The sequence below is a fragment of the Vulpes lagopus genome, chromosome 2 (assembly GCF_018345385.1).
Source record: "Vulpes lagopus strain Blue_001 chromosome 2, ASM1834538v1, whole genome shotgun sequence".
Taxonomy (NCBI): Eukaryota; Metazoa; Chordata; class Mammalia; order Carnivora; family Canidae; genus Vulpes; species Vulpes lagopus.
In genome coordinates, this window is record NC_054825.1 from 72,295,655 (window position 1) to 72,317,087 (window position 21,433).

The following is a 21,433-nucleotide window of genomic DNA, read 5'->3' on the forward strand; positions in this document are numbered from 1 at the left end:
GGAAGATCTTACATTATGACAAGAGAGAAGAGCCACCACCTGAAACCACCCAGACCTGGATCCTCCCACCATGTGGGTCTCCTCCTATCATGTCTCTGACGCACACCCACATCATAGCAGCAAAAGAGGAACAGCCTCTTGATCTTCAAAGATTCCTTCCTCCCAGAGCATCAGCAGGTTTCTCTTAAGAGACTGGTTAGGCATGAGTACCTGCCAGTGTCAGACTCAAATATTCTATCACTTACCAATATCCTGTTCCTGTTCTGAGTCAATCCTTCCTATTTTTGTTGTCCCCTCCTAAAGGGAGAAACAAAGCCCTTTTAACAAGAATAAAAAGGGACACAGCCTACCCCCAAAGCAGAGTCCACCGGCTGGAGTGTTATCGCTGTCTCCCCACACCCACTCTGGCATTTTCCATACCACCTCTCAGCTTTGGTCCAGGTTGTTCTGACTGCTCTGCCCACTCACTGCAGCCTAGGAAGCCCCTGAGAAGGCAGGGGCAGACAATATGTAAGAAAACAGAACCAGCTCTTTGCAAAGCCAACAAGCGCTGGCAAGCTCCTTTCTGTCTCACAGCCTGATGTTAGGGAATTAGCTATGGCCACTGGCCAGAGATTTTCTAGTCTGAGGAAGTGGGCACATAGGCAGAATTTTCCTCCAGGGACTAAGGTTGGTGTAATCCAAGTTTGGTCCATTTAGTCTCAAAGAGACACACATTCTATGAAGATGCATGGAAGCACAGGATTTTTACCTTCTTGGTCCATAGAAGAAGTTCGATAGATACCATGTTCTAAGAAGAATAAAGCACAACTAGGAGAAAAGCATATCTAGAATCAAAAAGGACTGGAAGAAAGTATAAGAGAGGAGGGGAAAATGGAGTTAGCATAAATGAATTACTGGGTAAGTAAAGGACAGGGCCTCTTGGTCCTTGGATTATGGCAATTCTTTTAAGAACGCATAGCTCTGGGGAAGGCAGCAACATGACAATAGAGATGTTGAGTTTAGATACATATTTATCATGCATTAAATAACCATCCACTATGTCCCAGGAATTATGCTGAGTACTTGATAAACATCTCTTATTTAATCCTTAAACAACCTAAAATATTATTATCCCCCTTTTATATATGAAGAATCTGAAACTGATGGGCAGGGAACCCACATACTAAATAGGAGAGTCATGGCTAGAATTGAGGTCTCTCTGGGCCTGAGCCCAAGCTTGTTCAATCTCACCATACTACTTCTCCCTAGTAGCTGATGGCTTTGAAGTAACCAGAGTGTTCCCCACTAGGTTTCACTGTTAGCATTCAGAAAGGGGAAGCCCTTGCAGCTCCCTTAAAATAGCTGGTGACAAGGCAGGCTCCTGGAAGTAATGAATGAGACTCTGGCCTTACTGGGTTTGCACAGAGAGGCAAAGCCTAGACTTTCCTGCTCAGCCACTGAGGACCACACAAACAAATGGATGCTGGCCTCTACAAACACCACCAAACAAATCTGAGGAAAAGGAGTTAAGACTCCTCCTGCCAGTTCAGGGTCAGCCCTGATGATGAAATGCATTCCTTACAAAAAGATAAGGTCACCGCATATCACAACTTCTACATCTAAGGGCATAAATCACCACAAAACACAGTGGCATCTCATTTAACATGGGTTTAGTCGATGCCTGTGCTTGCTGTCCCCTCTGCTTACTTATGCAGTTAGCAGCACAGGGCAATTAGGAGAATGAAGTCCAGGATACTGGAAACCTGTTGTTCTGCCCACCTTTCCTCTGTCATCTTCCCACCCAAGCTACTTCTCCAGGTGACCCAAGGGAAAAAAGCTTCCTGGGTATTGTTAGAGATTAGTTCCAGGTCTATAATCAAGAGAGCAATGCAAACAAAAAACACAGAGATTCTTGAGCAATTACTGCCATACTATTACCCAAACCATGAACTAAACAAAAAGTGAGAAAAAGGGTGCATATAAATCCCGCAGAAATGCCAGGATTAGAACTAGACTGAACCCTCATCCCTCAGGTTCACTGGAAATGCATCAAGGAGGGGGCACTACCCTCAGTACACATGGGCCCCACAATGAAAACCAGCACTCCTACATTTCAGATGAGGCCTGCACTCATCTCTTGTCTCTGATTCAATCTCAGCCCCGTCCTTTAGCCACCCTGAGCTCTACCACTGGACTTCTAGCTTCATCTGCTTGCTCTGCACCCAATCAACACAGCAGATTAGTTCTACTCAAATATTAACCATTTTAATCCACCTGGTCTCTTCCAGACCTCCAACTTCTGTGGTTCTGACTAATGGAAGGATTTGACAGATAGCCTTTGATATTTAGATCTGTTATTTAGGTAACAGACACTTCTGCCCAAGGCATTTTCACTGAGCTAATTTATACTCACTCTGTTGAACATAAGCTACTTTAACTTTCTGAGAGGCTCAGTCTCTGACAGCTTCCCAGAGGGCTTATCCTAAGATGAGCTCTGCTAATATCTCACTACCATGTGCACTGCAGCATTAGGAGCCAGATTTCTCCAGGGATAGGAGCAGCATTATATATTCCCCATAAACTGTTCCTTTCAAATGGCAGCTGGGGACAATTAGGAGAATGAAGACTGGATTTTCAGTGAACCTAGGGATTTTGGTCATATAAAGTATGTTCTGCCATCCACAGGGCCTGTCCTTCTATTGGAAGACATTTTTGATGAGGACAGGATATGACTTACCTACTAATAGGGACTAACTCTCAAAATGCTTCATTTAGAAATGAGGACTTGGCTCTATGTGACAAAGAACCCTGCGATCCAGGTCCTTCTTGGAAGGCAGAAGCTTCATTTCATTGTTCTTGGACAGCTGCATATTGTGCCCTGCCCCACCCTGCTGGTCCACCAGCCCTCTGGGCTCTCATGCTTTCTTTAAGCTTTCTGCATCTACCTTTTTTCTCCTCTCTTCTATCCCTGGTAAACCTAGTAAGGGAGAAGCAGAAGGTGCACTTTTTGCTGACTTGAGAGTTGAAGAATGGGAAGGTATTAGAAGGAAACTTTCAGGGATCCCTGGCGCAGCGGTTTGGCGCCTGCCTTTGGCCCAGGGCGCGATCCTGGAGACCCGGGATCGAATCCCATGTCGGACTCCCGGTGCATGGAGCCTGCTTCTCCCTCTGTCTATGTCTCTGTCTCTGTCTCTCTCTCTCTCTCTCTGTGACTATCATAAATAAATAAATAAATAATAATAATAAAAATAAAAAAAATAGAAGGAAACTTTCAGATCTTTGATCCCCTCTTTAGCTTTTGAAAGCCATTTGTGAGCAGCCTGAATGTACGGAGCTCGGGAATGTCCGTGGTATTTCAAGGTTAGGATTTCACCTCCATGCCTGCACTCCTGTGCTTTAGAAAGCCAGAAAAGGAATATAAGAAGTATTATTCTTACTTTAAAATGAGATTAAATCACAGAGAACAAAAGTAAGTTATATAAGAGCAACAGTAGCAGCCACAGAAAAACAAATAATTGTTCTGATTTCGTCTTCTACTCTAATCACACAAAAGCAAATGAATCATGATTGGCTGGCTAGCCCAGTTTCCTGAAGGCAAACCTGAAGGCAATTCTGTGACATCTGGCTCAATTCACAGATGCCTGGTCACTGTCCTTGGCTTCTCCCTCGGTGATCTCTGGGGCCAGTGGCTCAGGAAAAGAGGGAATGCACCAGCCTGCTCACCTTGAGATGATAGAGCACGACACCTGTGCTAAGTACATCGTCCTCCAAGGCCATTAGGTGTGGCAGGCTGGAGTCAATGACTACCCCAGCCCTCCTCCTGTTGATGTCCACTCTGTAATTCTCCACAAGGGCCTTCCACTCATTCCACTTCTGGGTCCAGTCTTTAGTCAGATGGTCTATCTACAGAGATAGAGGAGGCGGTTTCAGACACCCCGCAGGTAGAGCAAAATTAAGGTCAGAAGTCATCCTGGCCTGATTGCTCATGGCATTCCTTCCTGCCTTTCCTGTTATTATTCAAAGCTCCCTTGTGCCTCCTCTGTGAGTTGTGTTTTCTAACAGCTCTTCAATAAGCAAGTGTTACTTTTATAAATAGCAACTCCCTCAGTGTTAATTTTTAAAGTTTTCTGCAACAAGCATGTATTATTTCTGTAACTTGAAAAAAATTCCATATATGTTATTTTCATTAATTGATGTGTTAGTCATATGTCTATGTTTATAATTTCCCTTTCCCTATTCCTTTTCCATATGATACATACTAGGGATCCTTTTATGAGCCAACACTTCTTTCCCAAGGTGCAGAACCTCAAATCCTAATATAAGCTTGTATGGGGCTCAAAGATATACAAAGCACCAAGAGGAATCTCCTCAGATAAAACAAAGACTGTAAGAAACTGGTCTGAAGGAACATGTAGCAACAACAATAAAATACTGAGGCTTACTATATATCAGGAACAGAGTTTTAAAAATATGTAGGGGTCTATATCTCTCATGAATAAATAAATAAAATCCTTTAAAAAAAAACGATATGTAGGGGCACCTGGGTGGTTCAGTGGGTTAAGCATCTGACTCTTGATTTCATCTCAAGTCATGATCTCAGGGTTATAAGACTGGGTTCCACATTGGGCTCTGCACTAGGTGTGGAGCCTACTTAAGAATCTCTGGGACGCCTGGGTCGCTCAGTGGTTGAACATCTGCCTTTGGCTTGGGGTGTGATCCCACAGTCCTAGGATAGAGTTCCACATAGGGCTCCCTGCATAGAGCTTGCTTCTCCCTCTGCCTGTGTCTCTGCCTCTTTCTCTGTGTGTCTCTCATGAATAAATAAAATCTTTAAAAAAAAACAAACCTCTCTCCCTCTCCCTCTGTCTCTATCCACTTCCCTCTCTAAAATATATATATATATATTAATATCATATATAATATAATATAATATAGCAAGTTAGAGGCCTTAAGCTAAGGCCACCTGGGGAACGTGAATGAACAGTGTTGAATGCAAGGTGGTTTTTTTCTTCTTTTGGTGGAAATTTCCTAGGCAGGGAAGTTATTCTGGGAATGGAAGAACTGAGGAAGCCCAAGAAAAGGACCTGGGTCCAGTTAAGTACTTTTCTCAGAAAATGGATACTTGAGAAAAAACTAAGTATGCCAAGTTCAGGCACAAGTGTTTTACCCAAGAAATGTTACTTTTAATGTTATAATCATTGACTTGAAGTCTGCAAAGAATAAGACTACAGGGTACCCATGGATTAGGACCTAGCAAAGGTGAGCAGCAAGGCACTCTGGCTTACAGTTTAGCCTGCCTGGCTCAGCTACCTGGAGGTACCACTGAACACACTTCCCCTTCTGGCTGGTTTTCATCACACACTCCTATGCTGCCTAAGGTCATCAGGCCAGCAAGTGGCAGATTCAAGACAAGGTCTGTCAAAATATATAAAACTGCTAATGAGCATGAATGATTTTGGCTCTGTACTTCATCTTTTATGTATATAGGTGTGATATATTCTGAACCAAAAATTAGAACATATATTTAAATATAGAATTTTTGAGAAATGTCCGGATGTGTGATGTAGTCTTAAAGTTTAGTTTGGGTAACAAAATATTGACATAGCCAGGATACTTTATAATGTATACAGATGATGCAACAGAATACTGGGAATTGGGATATGCGGTTGTCATATCTAAATCTAACCTGTCACACAATAATGCTTGACATTTCTTCCTTATAAATGTCTCCAGGAATCATAATTTAATCTAACCTCCCCAAATGTCTATCCTTACCCTCATGGGGTCACAAAATTACTCTCTCTCCTGGTTATCTCTCTGCTTCCAATCTTCCTTCCCTTCAATTCATCCTACCCACAACTTTCATATTAATTTCTCAATATACGCCTTTATTATGTCACCAATCTGGTTCAAGAAGCCATGAGTAATATTGTGAATGTCAAGTTCAAACCTTCTAAACTGTCCCTAACCTTACCTTTACTAAACTCTACCATGAGCATGTTTTCTAGTCAGCTCAGTCTTCCTCATACTGTGTGCTTCCACATAGCCTCCCACACCAGTTTATCCTTCCAGTTCCATGGCTCTGCTGATATTATCCCACCTTCACCCAAAATGTCTTACCCCTTTCTTCCTATCTAACACACTCTACTGATCTTTCAAGGTCTAGTTCAAGTTCTCTATCCTCCAGCTTCAGCACTGTGATACCTCCACTGAAAATTCTAAGCCATAATGAATTCTCCCTTCCCTAAGCTCTCTTCATATAACTCATATAGTTCACTACATTTAACCATTCCCTAAATGTGTTTCCAACTCAACTGCAAGCCACCTGAAAGAACGAACTTTTTGGACCTTTTGAAGCATCACGCTGAGCACCTATTTAGTACTCAATGAATACATGTCAGTCAATTGATTTACTGACTAGAAAACAATTTTTATTTTCTAGGCTACACTCCCTATCCAGAGGGAGTTATCATGAACCCTAAGAGAACAAAACAAAGAAAGCCAGTCACCAGCCCCTAGGGCAAACTCATTCCCCACTCAAAGCTCAATGAAGACAAAAACTATCTCTAGACTAAACAGAACCTGTGCCCTGACAAGGAAACAGCCCTGACTCAGGAATAATGAATGGAAGGACACCTGGGTGGCTCAGTGGTTAAGTTTGGTTTGCCTTTGGCTCAGGGCATGATTCTGGTCCGGGGATTGAGTCCCCACTGGGCCCCCTGTGAGGAGCCTGCTTCTCTCTATGCCTGTGTCTGTGCCTCTCTCTAACTTTCATGAATAAATAAAATCTAAAAAAAAAAAAAAAAGGAATAATGGAGGGAGATGAGACCTACTATCAGGGTGATGTAAAGCTTAACTGTGTCCACCCAATATACCCACCTTCAATTCATTTTGGAGAACCAGTTCTTTCAGATTCTCATCCCTTTCCTCATTCAGTGGATTGAAGTTTCTCTGCACAAAGAGAAATATGTGCTTTGTGGGTCTCATCCTTACTCTTATGAAGGAAGAGAGGGGCAGATAAAAAATACTATGATTTAAATCAGAAACAATCAGAAGCTTAAATATTGGGGTTCACACTGGTACAAAGAAGGAAAACTCAAATTTTTCTGGAGGACCCCATTCCTTGAATCCACCTACACACAAAATAAGGGCCACTTAAGCAAATACCTTTTGGACAACAAAGAAAATATAGTGAGGATGCCCACCCCATCTGAAACTACTCCGATAATCAGAATAATCCATGTCCTGTCTTTGCTCCTGCCTCTGTTCCACAAGTGTCACTTAATCAAAAACACAGAATGCAGCAGGACTCAGATTCTATGCAGAAGAAAAGGAGGTTTGGGGTACAGAAAAGTTCTGATTGCCTGAATACCAGTTCGAAGTTCAGCAGCATGGCTTTTAGTCTTCTAATCTCCTCCCTGAGTTCTCTGATCAATTTTACATTTGCATCCTGAAACATAAAGAACTTGGTTTCACAAAGATTGATACTAGGCTTCAACCATCTCTAAGATGCTATAGAGAATTAGTTTGGAAAAAGTGGTTTACCACTTTGGAGTAACTTGAGGCAGTCTTCTCAAAGTAAGGTCCCAGAATCACATCAACTTCACTTAAGAACTTGTTAGAAATGCAAATTCTGCTCCCCCACCCTCTCAATACCTACCAAATCAGAAACTCTTGAGGGCTGGGGCTCAGCTGTGGTTTAACCAACCCTCCAAGTGGTGATTCTGATATACACTTAAGTATGAGAATTGCTGCACTTGAGCAGGAGGTTGACAGGTAACGCAAGTGCCAGTGCAAGTGTAGGTAGTAGATGCCGATCTTCCTGTAATAAAACTAAATTTATACCTACCTAAATACACTGCCTTTTAATTTTAAAACAGTCCACAGACAGGCTATATAGGCTGGCCACCAGTTTGCAATCCCTGCCCTGAAACTTTTCATTGCAAAGCAGATAAGGAATTTTTAAAATTTTCTCATTATTACTCAACTTTTCAAAACTAATAAATTCCTTTTTTTTATTTTTTTATTTTTATTTTTTTTTTTATATTTTTTTTTAATTTTTTTTTTTTTTAATTTTTTATTTTATGATAGTCACAGAGAGAGAGAGAGAGAGAGGCAGAGACACAGGCAGAGGGAGAAGCAGGCTCCATGCACCGGGAGCCCGATGTGGGATTCGATCCTGGGTCTCCAGGATCGCGCCCTGGGCCAAAGGCAGGCGCCAAACCGCTGCGCCACCCAGGGATCCCAATTCCTTTTTTTTAAACTAATAAATTCCTTATATCCTTCTTGTAGCCCAAAACAGAGAAGTTGTTGCAGTTTGCACAGAAGAGAAATAAAATACAAGCATACGTCAATATAAATTCGAAACAAAAGCCGAGAACACAGAGACTTTTAAATAATATTCCTTAGGGTGGCAGTGGTATACCACAGATCTTAAAAGGGATGTTCTCAGAGAAATATCTAAAATAAATTATTCAGAAAGGCAACTGAATGAAGTCAGTAGAGATATGAGAGAAGGGTATGACACCAAAAGAAAGAATTTCACTCTATTTTCATTTGGAGAAGTCATGCAAGTAGGGGTGAGGGTGAAAAGAAAGAGATCAATGAAAGAATAAAAGAACTTAGTGTAAACAATACCAGACCAAGACTCCAAGTGAAAGTCTCACCTCATTTACCCGTGGCTTGTTGATGATGTGTTTGGCATTGGATGCATATCTTAGTGTGCTCATGGTCTCACTGTAGCTAGTGTGTGCAGGAGACACAGCTGAGGTAGAAGGAGAAAGTTAAAAACCATGCCAGCCCTTCCGACCCAGCCTGTAACCACTTGCCTTTATTGCTATTGTCCATGCTGTGTTATGACACCCTTAATGAAATGGGTGGCCACGGCCCTTTCTCTGAGGTAGAATACCAGTCCTAACACAGAACCTGCTCCAGCCTCCCACTCACTGGCAACCATGATTGTTTTGGAGTTGCCTCCAAGACTGTCCTTCAGCAGCCAGGTCAACACGGAGTCCCGGTATGGGATGTAAGACTGCCTCCGGGAAGGCCCTGCTCCACTGCTGGTCCCTGAAGGAGAGCTAGGGATCCCACTGTCACCATCACTGGCTGCACTGTTGAGGCTTTGGCAGCTGCTGAATGCTTGAGAATTCTGGGCTTTAAAGACAACAAAATAATAAAAGTGTAAGAAGAAAGGAATTGTGAAACACATGCATTAAAACAATGGCTGGGGAACATAAATGTAAATATCACACTTTGTAATCCCTCTCTGCATGATCGGATGCCAGTTTGAATCCTGAATTTGATTTTGGACTCAAGACAGACTATGTGAGCCACATGATTTTTCAGTCTCCCTTCTTGAAATGAGATGGGATGGGATAATGATCACAGTGTCCTCAACTGCAAACAAGTATCAATTTTCATGTCCTCATCAGAGGTAACTTTATAAAAAAGAACCTTGTAAATGTCTACCCTATTTCATAAAATTATTTTCCAAAGTCTCCCTCCCACTCTGATGATCCAGTCCATAAGCAAAATACCTAAGGTGGAGATAACAATTCCCAGAGTCACAAGAGACTTGTTGATATTGGCTCCTTCGGTAATCCGGTCCTTACAATAACTGGGATCTGCTCTTTCACTAAAAAAAATCAATGAAAACAAAAATAAAAGAAAGAAGAAGACCCTGTCCTTATAATGCTGTTGAAAGACACTATTCATTATGTTGTACATTATGTAAAAAGCCCACAAGATAAATCCTTTTTAGAATTTAGTGCCAGAAAAAAGTATTATCATCTTGTAACGAACTGGCATTCCACCACTTCTCAGGCAATAGAAATCAAATAATTTATTAATTTCATCTATTTATGGCCTTATGGTATCTGTCAATGTCTTGAATTCCTTTTTTAAGTCAATGGGAAATATTGAAAAGTCACACTTCCAAATGCCTGATAATAGTTTCTCCCAGACAGTATTTCATTTTTCCCCTCAAAGTGCCAGAGTTGCAGCTGACAGAAACAACACTTAATTTTAAGGGAATGATGTATCATATTAATAATTTAGCAGTTTTAAAATAAGAAAATTTGCTTTATCTCACCTCACACTTTTTTTGCAACATTATCCCCAAGACTTTCTTTCTGAATATACATGTGACTATAATTCATGCTTTCTTCTAATACTTAGAAGGTCATATCTTGTCCTCAATGCCACAGTATTTTTCAAAACTTTCTTCCCCTTTTTTTCCCCCCAGTATTGCATAGGGCTGCATAAAATCAATATTAAGACAGAGGGGAAAAAAAAGTATATTAACTCAGTTACTTCCACTTAGAGCAGTGGTTTTTGATCTTGACTATACACTGTAATTACCTGGGCAGCTTCAAAAAGTGATGCCTGCACTATCTCTGACATTACTATAAAGTGATTTATTTGATCAGAGGTGAAACCAATGCACTGAGAATTTTTAAAGGCCCAGGTAATTTTAATAGGCAGCTAAGATTTAGAACCCCTGACACTGAAGATTTTTTCAGCCCCTGAAAATTATAATTTCTTAACATAGCATTCAAAAATTTGTTTCTTTAATAATTTTCTCAGGCTGACTGAAATGTGAAAAAGGATGGAACAAGTTGATTCCCTGTAAAATGGGCAAGAACAAGGTCATTGTCAAGGGATTAATTTCCCTTGGCTTTGAAATCCTAATTACCTGCCTGCTAGGTCCACAAGGTTGATCTTGCTAGCAATTTCAGATGGGAGGTTGTTCTCCAGGACTGCCTAAGGTAGAAAACACATTTAAAGCTTGTCATTTGAACAGCATGATTTTTTCCCTTTAGACATCCTCCTAAACAAGCTGGTATTCTGGATTTTTAGCCAAATCACGCAAGAAATCTGTATTTGAATGTGCTCTGAATTAAATAAGCTCCCAAAGTCTGATAATCAGTAAGACCTGGGGTCTTACTTCATCAAAAATATGAGCAAGACTTCCACAGAGTTAAGTGGGCAATTCCCCACAAAGTCTTATGAGTACAATTTTCAGAGGTACCAGCAATTTTAGTACAATTTAGCAGGCAAATGCTCAACTCCCCTTCTAGGGGCTGACTCTCATCTGTAGAGATCCACAGCAGGCCCCTGACTGGGGCCCCTGACTGGGTTTGTCTATCCTTAACTGGAGTCACAGCCTATTAACTTGCCAGGGCAAGCACTCTATGTTCTCTATTCAGGGGCATCCAGCCCTCAAGAGCAAAACTACTTTGCCTTTTTTTAAAAAAACATTAAGGGTGGGGTTTTGTTATTTTATTTTAATGTTTAAATAAACCCCTATATGTACTGGCAACCGATTTTTCACAAACTTGCAAAGGTAATCAATGCAGATTGTGTAATCTTTCCAACAAATAGTGACAGGACAAGTGGATATCCGTATGTTAACCACCAAAATCCAGTTTTAAAACATTTCCAATAACCCCCCAAATTCTCCCAAGTCAGTATGTAATCAATCTATTCCCATTCCTATGCCCAGGCAACCACTCAACTTTCTGTATAAAATTTGCCTTCTCAGAATATTTTATACAAATGGAATCATACACTGTCTGGCTTCTTTCACTGTGCATAATTATTTTGAGATTCATCCATGTTGAGGCATGTATCAAGAGTTTGCTCTTTTTTATTGATGAATAGTATTCCATCATATGAATATACTGGGTTTATTTATTTATTCACCTCCTCATGGTCATTTGAGTTGTTTCTGGCTTTGAGCAATTACAAATAAAGTTGCTATGAATATTTGAGTACCAGTCTTTGTATGGACATACCATTTCTTTTCTCTTGGGAAAAATAGCTAGACACAGAATTGGATTATATGGTAGATACATGTTTAAACTGTTAAATTCTTTTCCATAGATGTACCACTCACTTTACATTCCAACTGGTAATATAGTGGATGAGAACTCCAGCTTCTACATATAAGGCCATGACTTAGCATAATCACTCTTTTGAATTTTAGCTATTTTATTTTTTAAAAGATTTTATTTATTTTTAATTCATGAGAGACAGAGAGAGACAGAGAGAGAGAGAGAGAGAGAGAGAGAGAGCGAGAGGCAGAGACACGGGCAGAGGGAGAAGCAGGCTTCATGCAGGGAACCTGACGTGGGACTCAATCCCGGGTCTCCAGGATCAGGCCCTGGGCTGAAGGTGGTGCTAAACCATTGAACCACCTGGGCTGCCCGAATTTTAGCTATTTTAAAAGGTGGATAGTGGTATCTTATTTGATTTTAACTTACAGTCTCTTAATGATTAATAATGTTTGCATTTTTTCAAGTGCTTAATTACCATCTGTGTATTTTCTTTAGTTAAGTGTTGGTTTAAAATTTTTTCCCACTTTTTTGAGCTGCTTTCTTACTTCTGAGTAAGACCTATATATTAGAGGTCTATATATTATCATGGATACAAATCCTTTATCAGATACGTTTTACAAATAAATTTTCCTATCTTTGTTTTTCTTTTTATTCTCTTCATAACGTCTTTCAAAGAAAAGTTTTAAATTTTGACCAACTGCAAATTTCAGTTTGTTCTTTTGTTCAATTTATGCTTTTGTGCCACGTTAAAAAAAAAAAAAAAAACAACCTTTGCCTAGTTCAATACCACAAAGGTTCTCCAAAGTTATCTCCAAGTTTAATAGTTTCAGGCTTTACATTTATATCTATGATCTAGTTGGAGTTAACTTTTAGATAAAGTGCAAGGTATGGATCAAAGTTGTTTTGTTTGTGGTGGGGTGGTGGTGTTTTTTGTTTTAACATACGGATATCCACTTGTCCTATCACTATTTGTTGGAAAGATTACACAATCTGCACTGATTACCTTTGCAAGTTTGTGAAAAATCGGTTGCCAGTATATATAGGGGTTTATTGGACTCCCTACTGTTCCATGGATCTATTTGTCTATCTTAACATTAACGTCACACTGTCTTGATTAGCCTTTTATTTTTACCCTAAAAATAACTGTATTAGGAGAAATTCCAAACATACATAACAGTAGAAAAAATAGTATAATGAATCCTCAGGTACCTGTCACCTAGCTTCAACAATAATAACTTGTAGCCAGTCTCACTTTGCTTATACCCCCACTTACTTCACCTACCCACATTATTTTAAAGCCAATTCATCACTAAAATTTCATCTGTAAATATTACAATATACATCTCTGAAGGATAAAGACCCTTAAAAACACAATCACAATCAGTATTCCTAGGACATTATCAACAATTCCTTACAGCATCAAATATCTAGTCACTGTTTCCTACTCAGTTTAAGTTTCTTTGAATCAGAATCCAACTAAAGTCCTACATAATGTAATTAATTGAGGTGTCTTTTTTTTAAGGTAGATAACTTTAAATTTGAATGTGCCATCATTTATTTTTTCCAGTTTTGAGATGTAACTGACAAATGTAAACTTACCATTGTAAGTTTAAGATCTATAACTTAATGATTATATATATATATATATATATATATAGCCAAAGGATTACCACAGTAAGTTAACATCCACCACTTCACACAATCATAAATTTTTTGCCTTTGTGGTAACTTTAAGATCTACTCTTCCAGCAACTTTCAAATATACAATACAGCATTGTTAACTGTAGTCATCAAATAGTACTTTATATCCCCATAACTTACTTACCTTGTAATTGCATACTTTAGCTTTACATGGTATATGGTTTACCCTGGAGAAGGGTCTATGTGCACTTAAAAATGTATTCTGTAGATGTTAAGAGTTCTTCAAATGTCAGTTCATACTGGCTAATAATGTTCTATATTCTTCTATTTCCTTGCTAATTTCCGCCGAGTTGTTCTACCAACTACTGAAAGCAAAATACTGAAATCTCTATTGTAACTGACTTGATTATTTCTCCTTTCAGTTCTGTTATTTTCCTTCTTACATTTTGGACCTCTGCTGTTGGGAGCACATACGTTTATAACTGTTAGATCTTTTTGATGTATGGATCCTTTATCATTATGAAATGTCCCTCTTTGTCTATAGTACATATTTGTCTTAAAAATTATTTTTGCCTGACATTAACATAATACTCTAACTCTTATGCTTACTATTTATATGGTATATATTTTTCTATCCCTTAACTTTCAATATACTTGTATCTTTGAATCTAAGGACCATTTCTTGGAGACAGTGTAGAGCTGAGTTTTGCTTTTATCCATTCATGCAACTTAATGTAATTATTGATGCATTCAGAATTGTACCTGTTTTTCTATTTATTTTCCATATGTTTCATGTATTTTTTTGCATCGCTGTTCTTCCTTCACTGTCTTTTCTGTGTTAATTATTTTTAGTGTACCATTTTAATTTCTAATTTTTGAATTATATTTTTGAGTTACTTTCTTAGTAGTTGCTCTACAGATTACAATATGCATCACAACTCATCATGATCAATCTCAAAATACTAACATAATTCCTATAAACATAGAAACTTTACTCCAATACATCTTCTTTTCCTCTTCACTCCTTTGTGCTATTAGTGCCATATGTGTAACAATGTATATATATGTGATGTATGTAATATAGCACTATAATTATTCTTTTATACAATCTTATTTTTAATAAAATTGGGAGAAAACATAAGAATGTATTTATGTAGCTTTTTATATTAACCTACATATTTCCTATTCTCAGAACTTTTCACTCCTTCCTGTAGACTTAAGTTACTGATATTGCTTTCTCTCAGCCTGAAAAATTTCATTTGGTTTTCTTGTAAGATAGGCTTGCTAGCGATTCTTTTTTTTTTTTTTTTTTTTTTTTTTATCTAGGGACTGTTCTTATTTTATCTTCACTTTGAAAGTTAATTTTTCTCCATATAGAATTCTTGGTTATTTCCTTTCAACACTCTGTCTTCTGGGGTCCAATGTTTGATGAAAAATTGGTCATTAATCATGTAATTGTTCTCTTGTACATCATAAGTCCGCTTTCTCTAGCTATATTCAAGATTTTCTTTATATTTTTCAACAATTTTACCATGAGGTATCTAGGTATGGATCTTTTTATGTTTATTTTACTTGGAGTTCTTAAAATACTTGTATCTGTACACTAATGATTTTTAACAACTTTTGGAATTTTTTGGCCACTATTTTTCAAATTTTTCTTATGCCTATTTTCTCTTCTCTTTCTGGGATCCCCATTACACTTATATTAACACGTTTGCTGTGGTCCAACAGGTCTGTGAGGCTCTGTACATTTTTCTTTAATCTTTTTTTTTTATGCATTCTTCTTGAAACTGGATGATTTCCATTTATCTATGTTCACGTTAGCTAATTCTTCTGCCATCCTCATATCTGCTCAAGTCCCACTATTTTTTTTTTGTTTCATTATTGCACAAATCAATTCCAGGACCCCCATTTTATAAAACAATGTTTATGATTTTATAAAAATTCCCTAGAGTCACTGGCATCATGTTTTCCTTTAATTCATTAAACATGGTTTCCTTCAGCTCCTTGAACATACTTACATTAGTTGCTTTGAAGTCTTTGTATGCTAAATCAAACATCTGGAGAACTGAGAATCAATTTCTACTGTTTTTTTTCCCCTCCACGACCATGGGTCATATTTTCTTATTGCCTTATGCATGTCTAACGATTTTTGGTTGAATATTAGACATTTTAGATAATATATTGTACCAACTCTGAATTCTGAATTTTTTCCTCTTGAGTAGTGGTTGTTGTTTGGTTTCTCTGGCCTAAAAATCTCGAAAATCTGCCTTCCTAGCAATACTATAGTCAAAGAGGTCTCTTCATTTTTTTCCCTTTAGTCATTTTTAATTCTAAGCTTGGCCTTCTGGGGCCGCCCTCTGCAGAGCTGAGTGTTCAGCAAAAGACTGGTCAGAAGTTATAATCAAACACCTCGAGCCAATAAGATCTCTATTCTCTGTTGATGGACCTACGTGTGGGCTTGGGAATGCAATAAAAGTTCAGTTTTAGGTTTAAGTTCTGTTCAATACAAGGTATGTAAGAATCCTAATTAAGTCCACTATGGCTGCATCATTTTCCAGAACTCCCTATTAAATCCCCAAATAATCTGTCAGTTCTTTTCTTGCCTGAAAGAGACCCACAATCTCAGGCTAATGGAGTCATTAGTTTCCTTGTTAGCTTGCCACCAAGAGCACCATTCTGACAATGGTCCAAATCAAGTGAATTCTTCCAGCAGAGGTAGTAATAAAATTAATGGTTTTCACCATCTTCCTTTCCCTGATTGAACTACTTCACTGACAGAGACAGGCAGGGATGGGACTAGCCCAAGGCAATACACCACAGATTTGTACTATTCTTACCTGTAATTAAGTAGTTTTCTTGAATAAATGTCTTGGTTTACTATATGACTCTGGTCTATTTTTAGAGCAGAGAAATGGTTGTTTTGACAGTTTTGTTCAAGTTTATAGTTGCTTTTGGGAGATAGGATTTGTTGACCTCCTCACTCCATCATAACAGAAGTAAAACCACTTTTTCATTATAATGTTTATTTTCATTTCAATCCTACTTCTTGTTTTAAATGCTCATACTAATCACACAGATATAAAAGTACTTTGAAATGTTAAAACTAAAATATAAGTTGAAGATATTTTGATTAGTCTTTATTAAGCTGCCTCTACTCTTTCTGGTGTAGAGCTTAGTAGACTGTATGTAGGTCTTCCTTATATATTAGGTCATAGGAGAGGACCAGTAAATGGAAAGGTATGAAGAAAGGAAAAGAAATAAGACAAGAAAGCAGTCAAAAGGGGCTAGAAAAGGAAGAAATCTAAGCAAATAAAGGGGTAACCAACCTGTGTATAGTAGATAGTGAAGATGGCATGGGATCTGCTGCTGGCCTCATGAATATGAGTAGCTGCTGTGATTCTGTGTACATAAAGGAAAACAATTAGGATAAGTATAGTTTATGCATGGTGAATCCTTAAGAATCCATGGGGAACACAAGAAATGTTAGTGCCAAGGTTCACAGGTGAGAATCCTAAAACATCCATATTTAATTCAGTTTAGTTAGGAGAGTGGTCCAAAAATGGCAAAAGCAGCATTCTAGGTACTGATATCTGAGAATAAAAGGGAGTGTAGCTTCATAGTAAACCACATTAGAACATTTTTTAAGCAAGAGAAGCAAAAATCAGAGTTGAAAAGGGTAATACAAGAGCGCCATCAACCTGGAAGAATATCCCTAAAATAGGCCCATTTAAGTAGGGCAAATGGAGGTAGAGAGCTTGCTGGAGAAGTGTCAAAGAGAAAGTAAAATGTTATTAAACACTAAATATTAATCTTATAGTGTCAGAAAAGAATTTGAAATGAGATCTTGAATTATGTCGATGTCATACTTGAGCCAGTAAAATTCATAACCTTCTTTAGAAAGTCAGAAGAGTCTTCCCTTTATCTAAATCTAAGTCAATCATATTTCAGTTTAAGACCATCTCATTGCCTTCTGTTCTCAGAGGAGCTGGAGAATTGAAGAGTCAAACTCCAAAGGCAGGTCTCATGATTCAAGGATTAAAAAAGTGAAGCCTGACACTTAAAGATCAAGGAACCCAGGGTACCCTGAAGACCAGGATAGTTCCATGAAACCCAAGGAGCAGAAAGTTAAATTTAAAGTTCCTCTTTCATGGTCAATTAACTTAGACTAGCCACTAATAGGGTAAAAAGACTACATCCCAGCATTTTTTCCAGGTAGAAAGGCTATTCTTTCAGGCATATACTAATAACAGTCTGGGTATTTCTTAGTAACTAACAATATGGAATATTATCACAATTTACAATAGCTTATAGGAGAGTCTACAGTGCTTATTCATAGCAGATTCAAAACAGTCTTTTTTGAGTGGCCTTTACAAGTATGCAAAACTAGAAGAAAAATGGTTTTCTGAAACACTTAAAACTATATTGAATCTTATTTCTATCAAGCTTACAGAGAGGACAATGCAGGCAAGAATCTTTTTTTTTTTTAATTAAAATAGCAAAAGTTGTATATTATAAGGCAAAACACAGAGAAAACTCTGGGCTTACTGCCTAATATTACCATATCAAGAACAAACTCCAGCTTCACTACTAATGAGAAATGCACAAAATCTTAGCCACTGCCCCTTATCCTGGGTACATTACTATTCTGAGAAAGGCCTCTTGATTGTAAAGATGGGAAGCTACTGTGAGAAGTATAATCATATACTCCAAAGAGAGATGAGCATACAGGAAAGAAGAATGAAACTGAAAGAAGGACAGCAACAAATAAACCTGTTACCTGTTTGCTATTCCCTCCTCCAAGAGTTGAATTACTTGCTTATAGTTGGTAACTACATGTTGAGATAAACCTATCAGATTTGTGAGGGAGGAAAAAAAGAAAATAAAATTTTTGGTAAAGTGTAATTTCTTCCTGTAGGTCATTAACTTTATCCTGTATCATTTGATAGACAAACATGAGAAAGACTAAATTCCTTAAGATAATATATTAAATCAACAAATTTTTATTGGAAGCCTACTATGAGGCATTATGATAGACTCTGGAAACACAGGTCTCTGCCCTCACAGAGAATGTAGCCCAGAATTAATTAAGTGGTTATACTAACAACAACAAAAACAATGGTAATTCCTTACAATTTAGCTACATATGTATAAGAAAAGTTACTATATTACCTCCTTTGGCCCTCACAAAATTGCTGAGGTAAACAGATGCTACGTGTCCCAAAAGATGGCAAACTCAATTTGGCATGCAAAACATACAATACACATGTCCCTATCAATCACAATTTACAGTCATAAATTACACTATATAACATAATATGGCCAAATGCCACCAGAGTAGAAGAGATAATAAATGCTAAGGCAGTCAGAGAAGCGGCCAGGGCAGGCTCCATGGAGGAAGTGAGACTTGAATTTAGTCACTACAGAATGAGTAGGCTTCGCGTAGATGAAGAGGAGCTTAGGACATGAAAGTAAGTGTTTATGAGTGGTTACTGATTAAGTCAAAACATTCCTTCACAAATGAATCAGAGATACAGAACAAACTAACTTTGTTGGCTCATTACTGAATTACGCTAGGAATTAGCAAAGCAATTTCAACACTGAGTAGATTTCTTTATAATGAGAAATTATTGTTAAAACCACAATGAGGTATCACCCCATACCTGCTAGAATGGCTAAAATAAAAAAACACAAGAAACAACAAATGTTGGTGAGAATGCAGCGAGAAGGGAACCCTCACATACTGTAAGTAAGAATGCAAACTAGTGCAACCACTGTGGAAGCCAACATGGAGATTCCTCACAAAATTGAAAACAGAATGACCATATGGTCCAGTAATTCCACTATTTACCGAAAAGAATATGAAAACTCTAATTTGAAAAGATATATGCGCCTCTATGTTTATAGCAGCATTATTCACAAGAGCCAAAATATGGAAGCAGCCCAGTGTCCATTGATAGATGAACAAAGAAACTGTGATACAGATATACAACATAGACATATATAACGGAATATTACTCAGCCATAAATAGGAATGAAATCTTGCCATTTACAATAATATGGATGGGACTAGAGAGTATAACACTAAGTGAAATAAGTCAGAAAAAGACAAATACCATATGATTTCACTCATGTGGAATTTAAGAAACAAAACAAATAACAAAGAAAAAAAGAAAAGAAAAACGTACTCTTAACTGCTCATCTAGAGAACTGATGGTTATTGGAGGGGAGGTGAGTGGGGGACAGGTGAAATAGGTGATGGGGATTAAGAGTTCCTTAACATGATGGGCAATGAATAATGTGTAGAATTGTTGAATCACCATATTACACACCTGAAACTAATATAACACTGTATGTTAGCTATACTGGATATAAAATTTTAAAAATAAATTCAACAAAAAATAAAAAATAAAAAATAAAAAATAAAAATAAATTCAACAGGGCAGCCCCGGTGGCGCAGCGGTTTGGCGCCGCCTGCAGCCCGGGGTGTGATCTTGGAGACCCGGATGGAGTCCCATGTCCAAATTATTACTCTAAACAATTTAGCAAATGCCATCTGGCACAAAATTATAACATATCAAACATTCAAGTATACTTGGCAATAAATAAATGGAAACCAGCAAAAATAACACACAATAGAGATGCAAGAAAAATTCAGATATTGGGGTTACAGTAACTTTAAAGTAAATCTGCTTACTATTTTCATGAAACTGAATAACAAGATTACAAAATTTCAGAGAAAATTGGAAGCTATAATGAAAGAATCAAATGGAGATCTGGGAAATAAAAAAATAATAAAGTGAAAATAAGTATTCAATATCTACGTTTAATAGGAGGTTAGACATAGTTGAAAAAAATGGCGGACAAAAAGGTCAGAATCATATATCCAAAATAAAGCACAGAAAGACAAAATGTAAAAAACAGAGAAGAGAGGGTAAGAATCAGCATATATAAGAAATAGGCCTAACACATCTGTAAGTGGAGTTACAAAAGCAAAGAGTAAAAGCAATTATGACAACAAATAATGGCTAAAAAATGTCCACAGTTGATCAAGACGCATTATTTTTTTTAAAGATTTTATTTATTCATGAGAGAGAGAGAGAGAGAGAGCGAGCCCTGATCCCAAAAGCAGACACTCATCTGCTGAGTCCCTGATAAAGAAGCGTTAAATCAGATTCAAGAAGCCCAGTACACGCAAGTGTGCTCGTGCATGTGCGTGTATACATACAAACACAAACATCTCAAAATCTACTCTAGGTAGATTTTAGGTACCTAATGATAAACTGCTGAAAACCAAAAACAAAGAGAAAAATTCAGAAATTATTGAGATTTCTCAAAAGAAACAATGGAAGGCAGAAGACAATGGAATAAATTTTAAACAGTAAAAAAAAAAAAAAAACAACTTAAAATTCTATACTCCATGAAATCCTCTTCAAGAATAAAGAAATAGGGGCACCAGGGTGGTTCAATGGTTGACCGTCTGCCTTTGGCTCAGGTCGTGATCCCGGGGTGCTGGGATCAAGTCCCGCATCCAGTTCCCCAAAGGGAGCCTGCTTCTCCCTCTGCCTATGTCTCTGCCTCTCTCTCTCTCTCTCATGAATAAATAAATAAAATCTTGAAAAGGAAGGAAGGAAGGGAGGAAGGGAGGGAGGGAGGGAAAAGCAAAGAAAGAAAAATTTCAACCAACTGAAAATGAGAATTTGTCCATAGCAGATCCACACTAGAGGAAAAACTAAAGATTATTCTTAAGGCTGAGGGGAAAATCCCAGATAAAATGTAAGGCCGTTATCTTATTACAAAAAAAAAAAAACCAAAACAGAGCCACAAAAATGGCATATAAGAAGGATAAATGGAGTTCAAGTCTTTTAAGGTTCTCTCATTATCTAGGAAAAAGTAAAAGTACCAACTAATACTAAACTTTAATTCAAGGATTCATGTAATCATTCAATGATTCATGTAATCTTTAGAGGGAC

At 37.8% G+C, this 21,433-nt stretch overlaps 1 protein-coding gene across 3 annotated transcripts in view; it reads right to left on the bottom strand.

The window, feature by feature from the left end:
• STARD9 (StAR related lipid transfer domain containing 9) overlaps positions 1-21,433 on the bottom strand; it is a 134,013-nt gene that overhangs the window by 39,180 nt on the left and 73,400 nt on the right. For 2 of the 3 annotated variants that reach the window (XM_041744224.1, XM_041744226.1), the window contains exons 8-17: positions 18,241-18,310; positions 16,790-16,862; positions 10,676-10,743; positions 9,519-9,616; positions 8,929-9,135; positions 8,649-8,746; positions 7,355-7,432; positions 6,862-6,933; positions 3,706-3,885; positions 246-297 (exon numbers count right to left, since the gene is read on the bottom strand). In XM_041744224.1, the coding sequence (XP_041600158.1) occupies positions 246-297; positions 3,706-3,885; positions 6,862-6,933; positions 7,355-7,432; positions 8,649-8,746; positions 8,929-9,135; positions 9,519-9,616; positions 10,676-10,743; positions 16,790-16,862; positions 18,241-18,310 (996 nt within the window). The remainder of the gene's footprint in view (positions 1-245; positions 298-3,705; positions 3,886-6,861; positions 6,934-7,354; positions 7,433-8,648; positions 8,747-8,928; positions 9,136-9,518; positions 9,617-10,675; positions 10,744-16,789; positions 16,863-18,240; positions 18,311-21,433) is intronic. The other variant, XM_041744225.1, reaches the window with a different exon arrangement.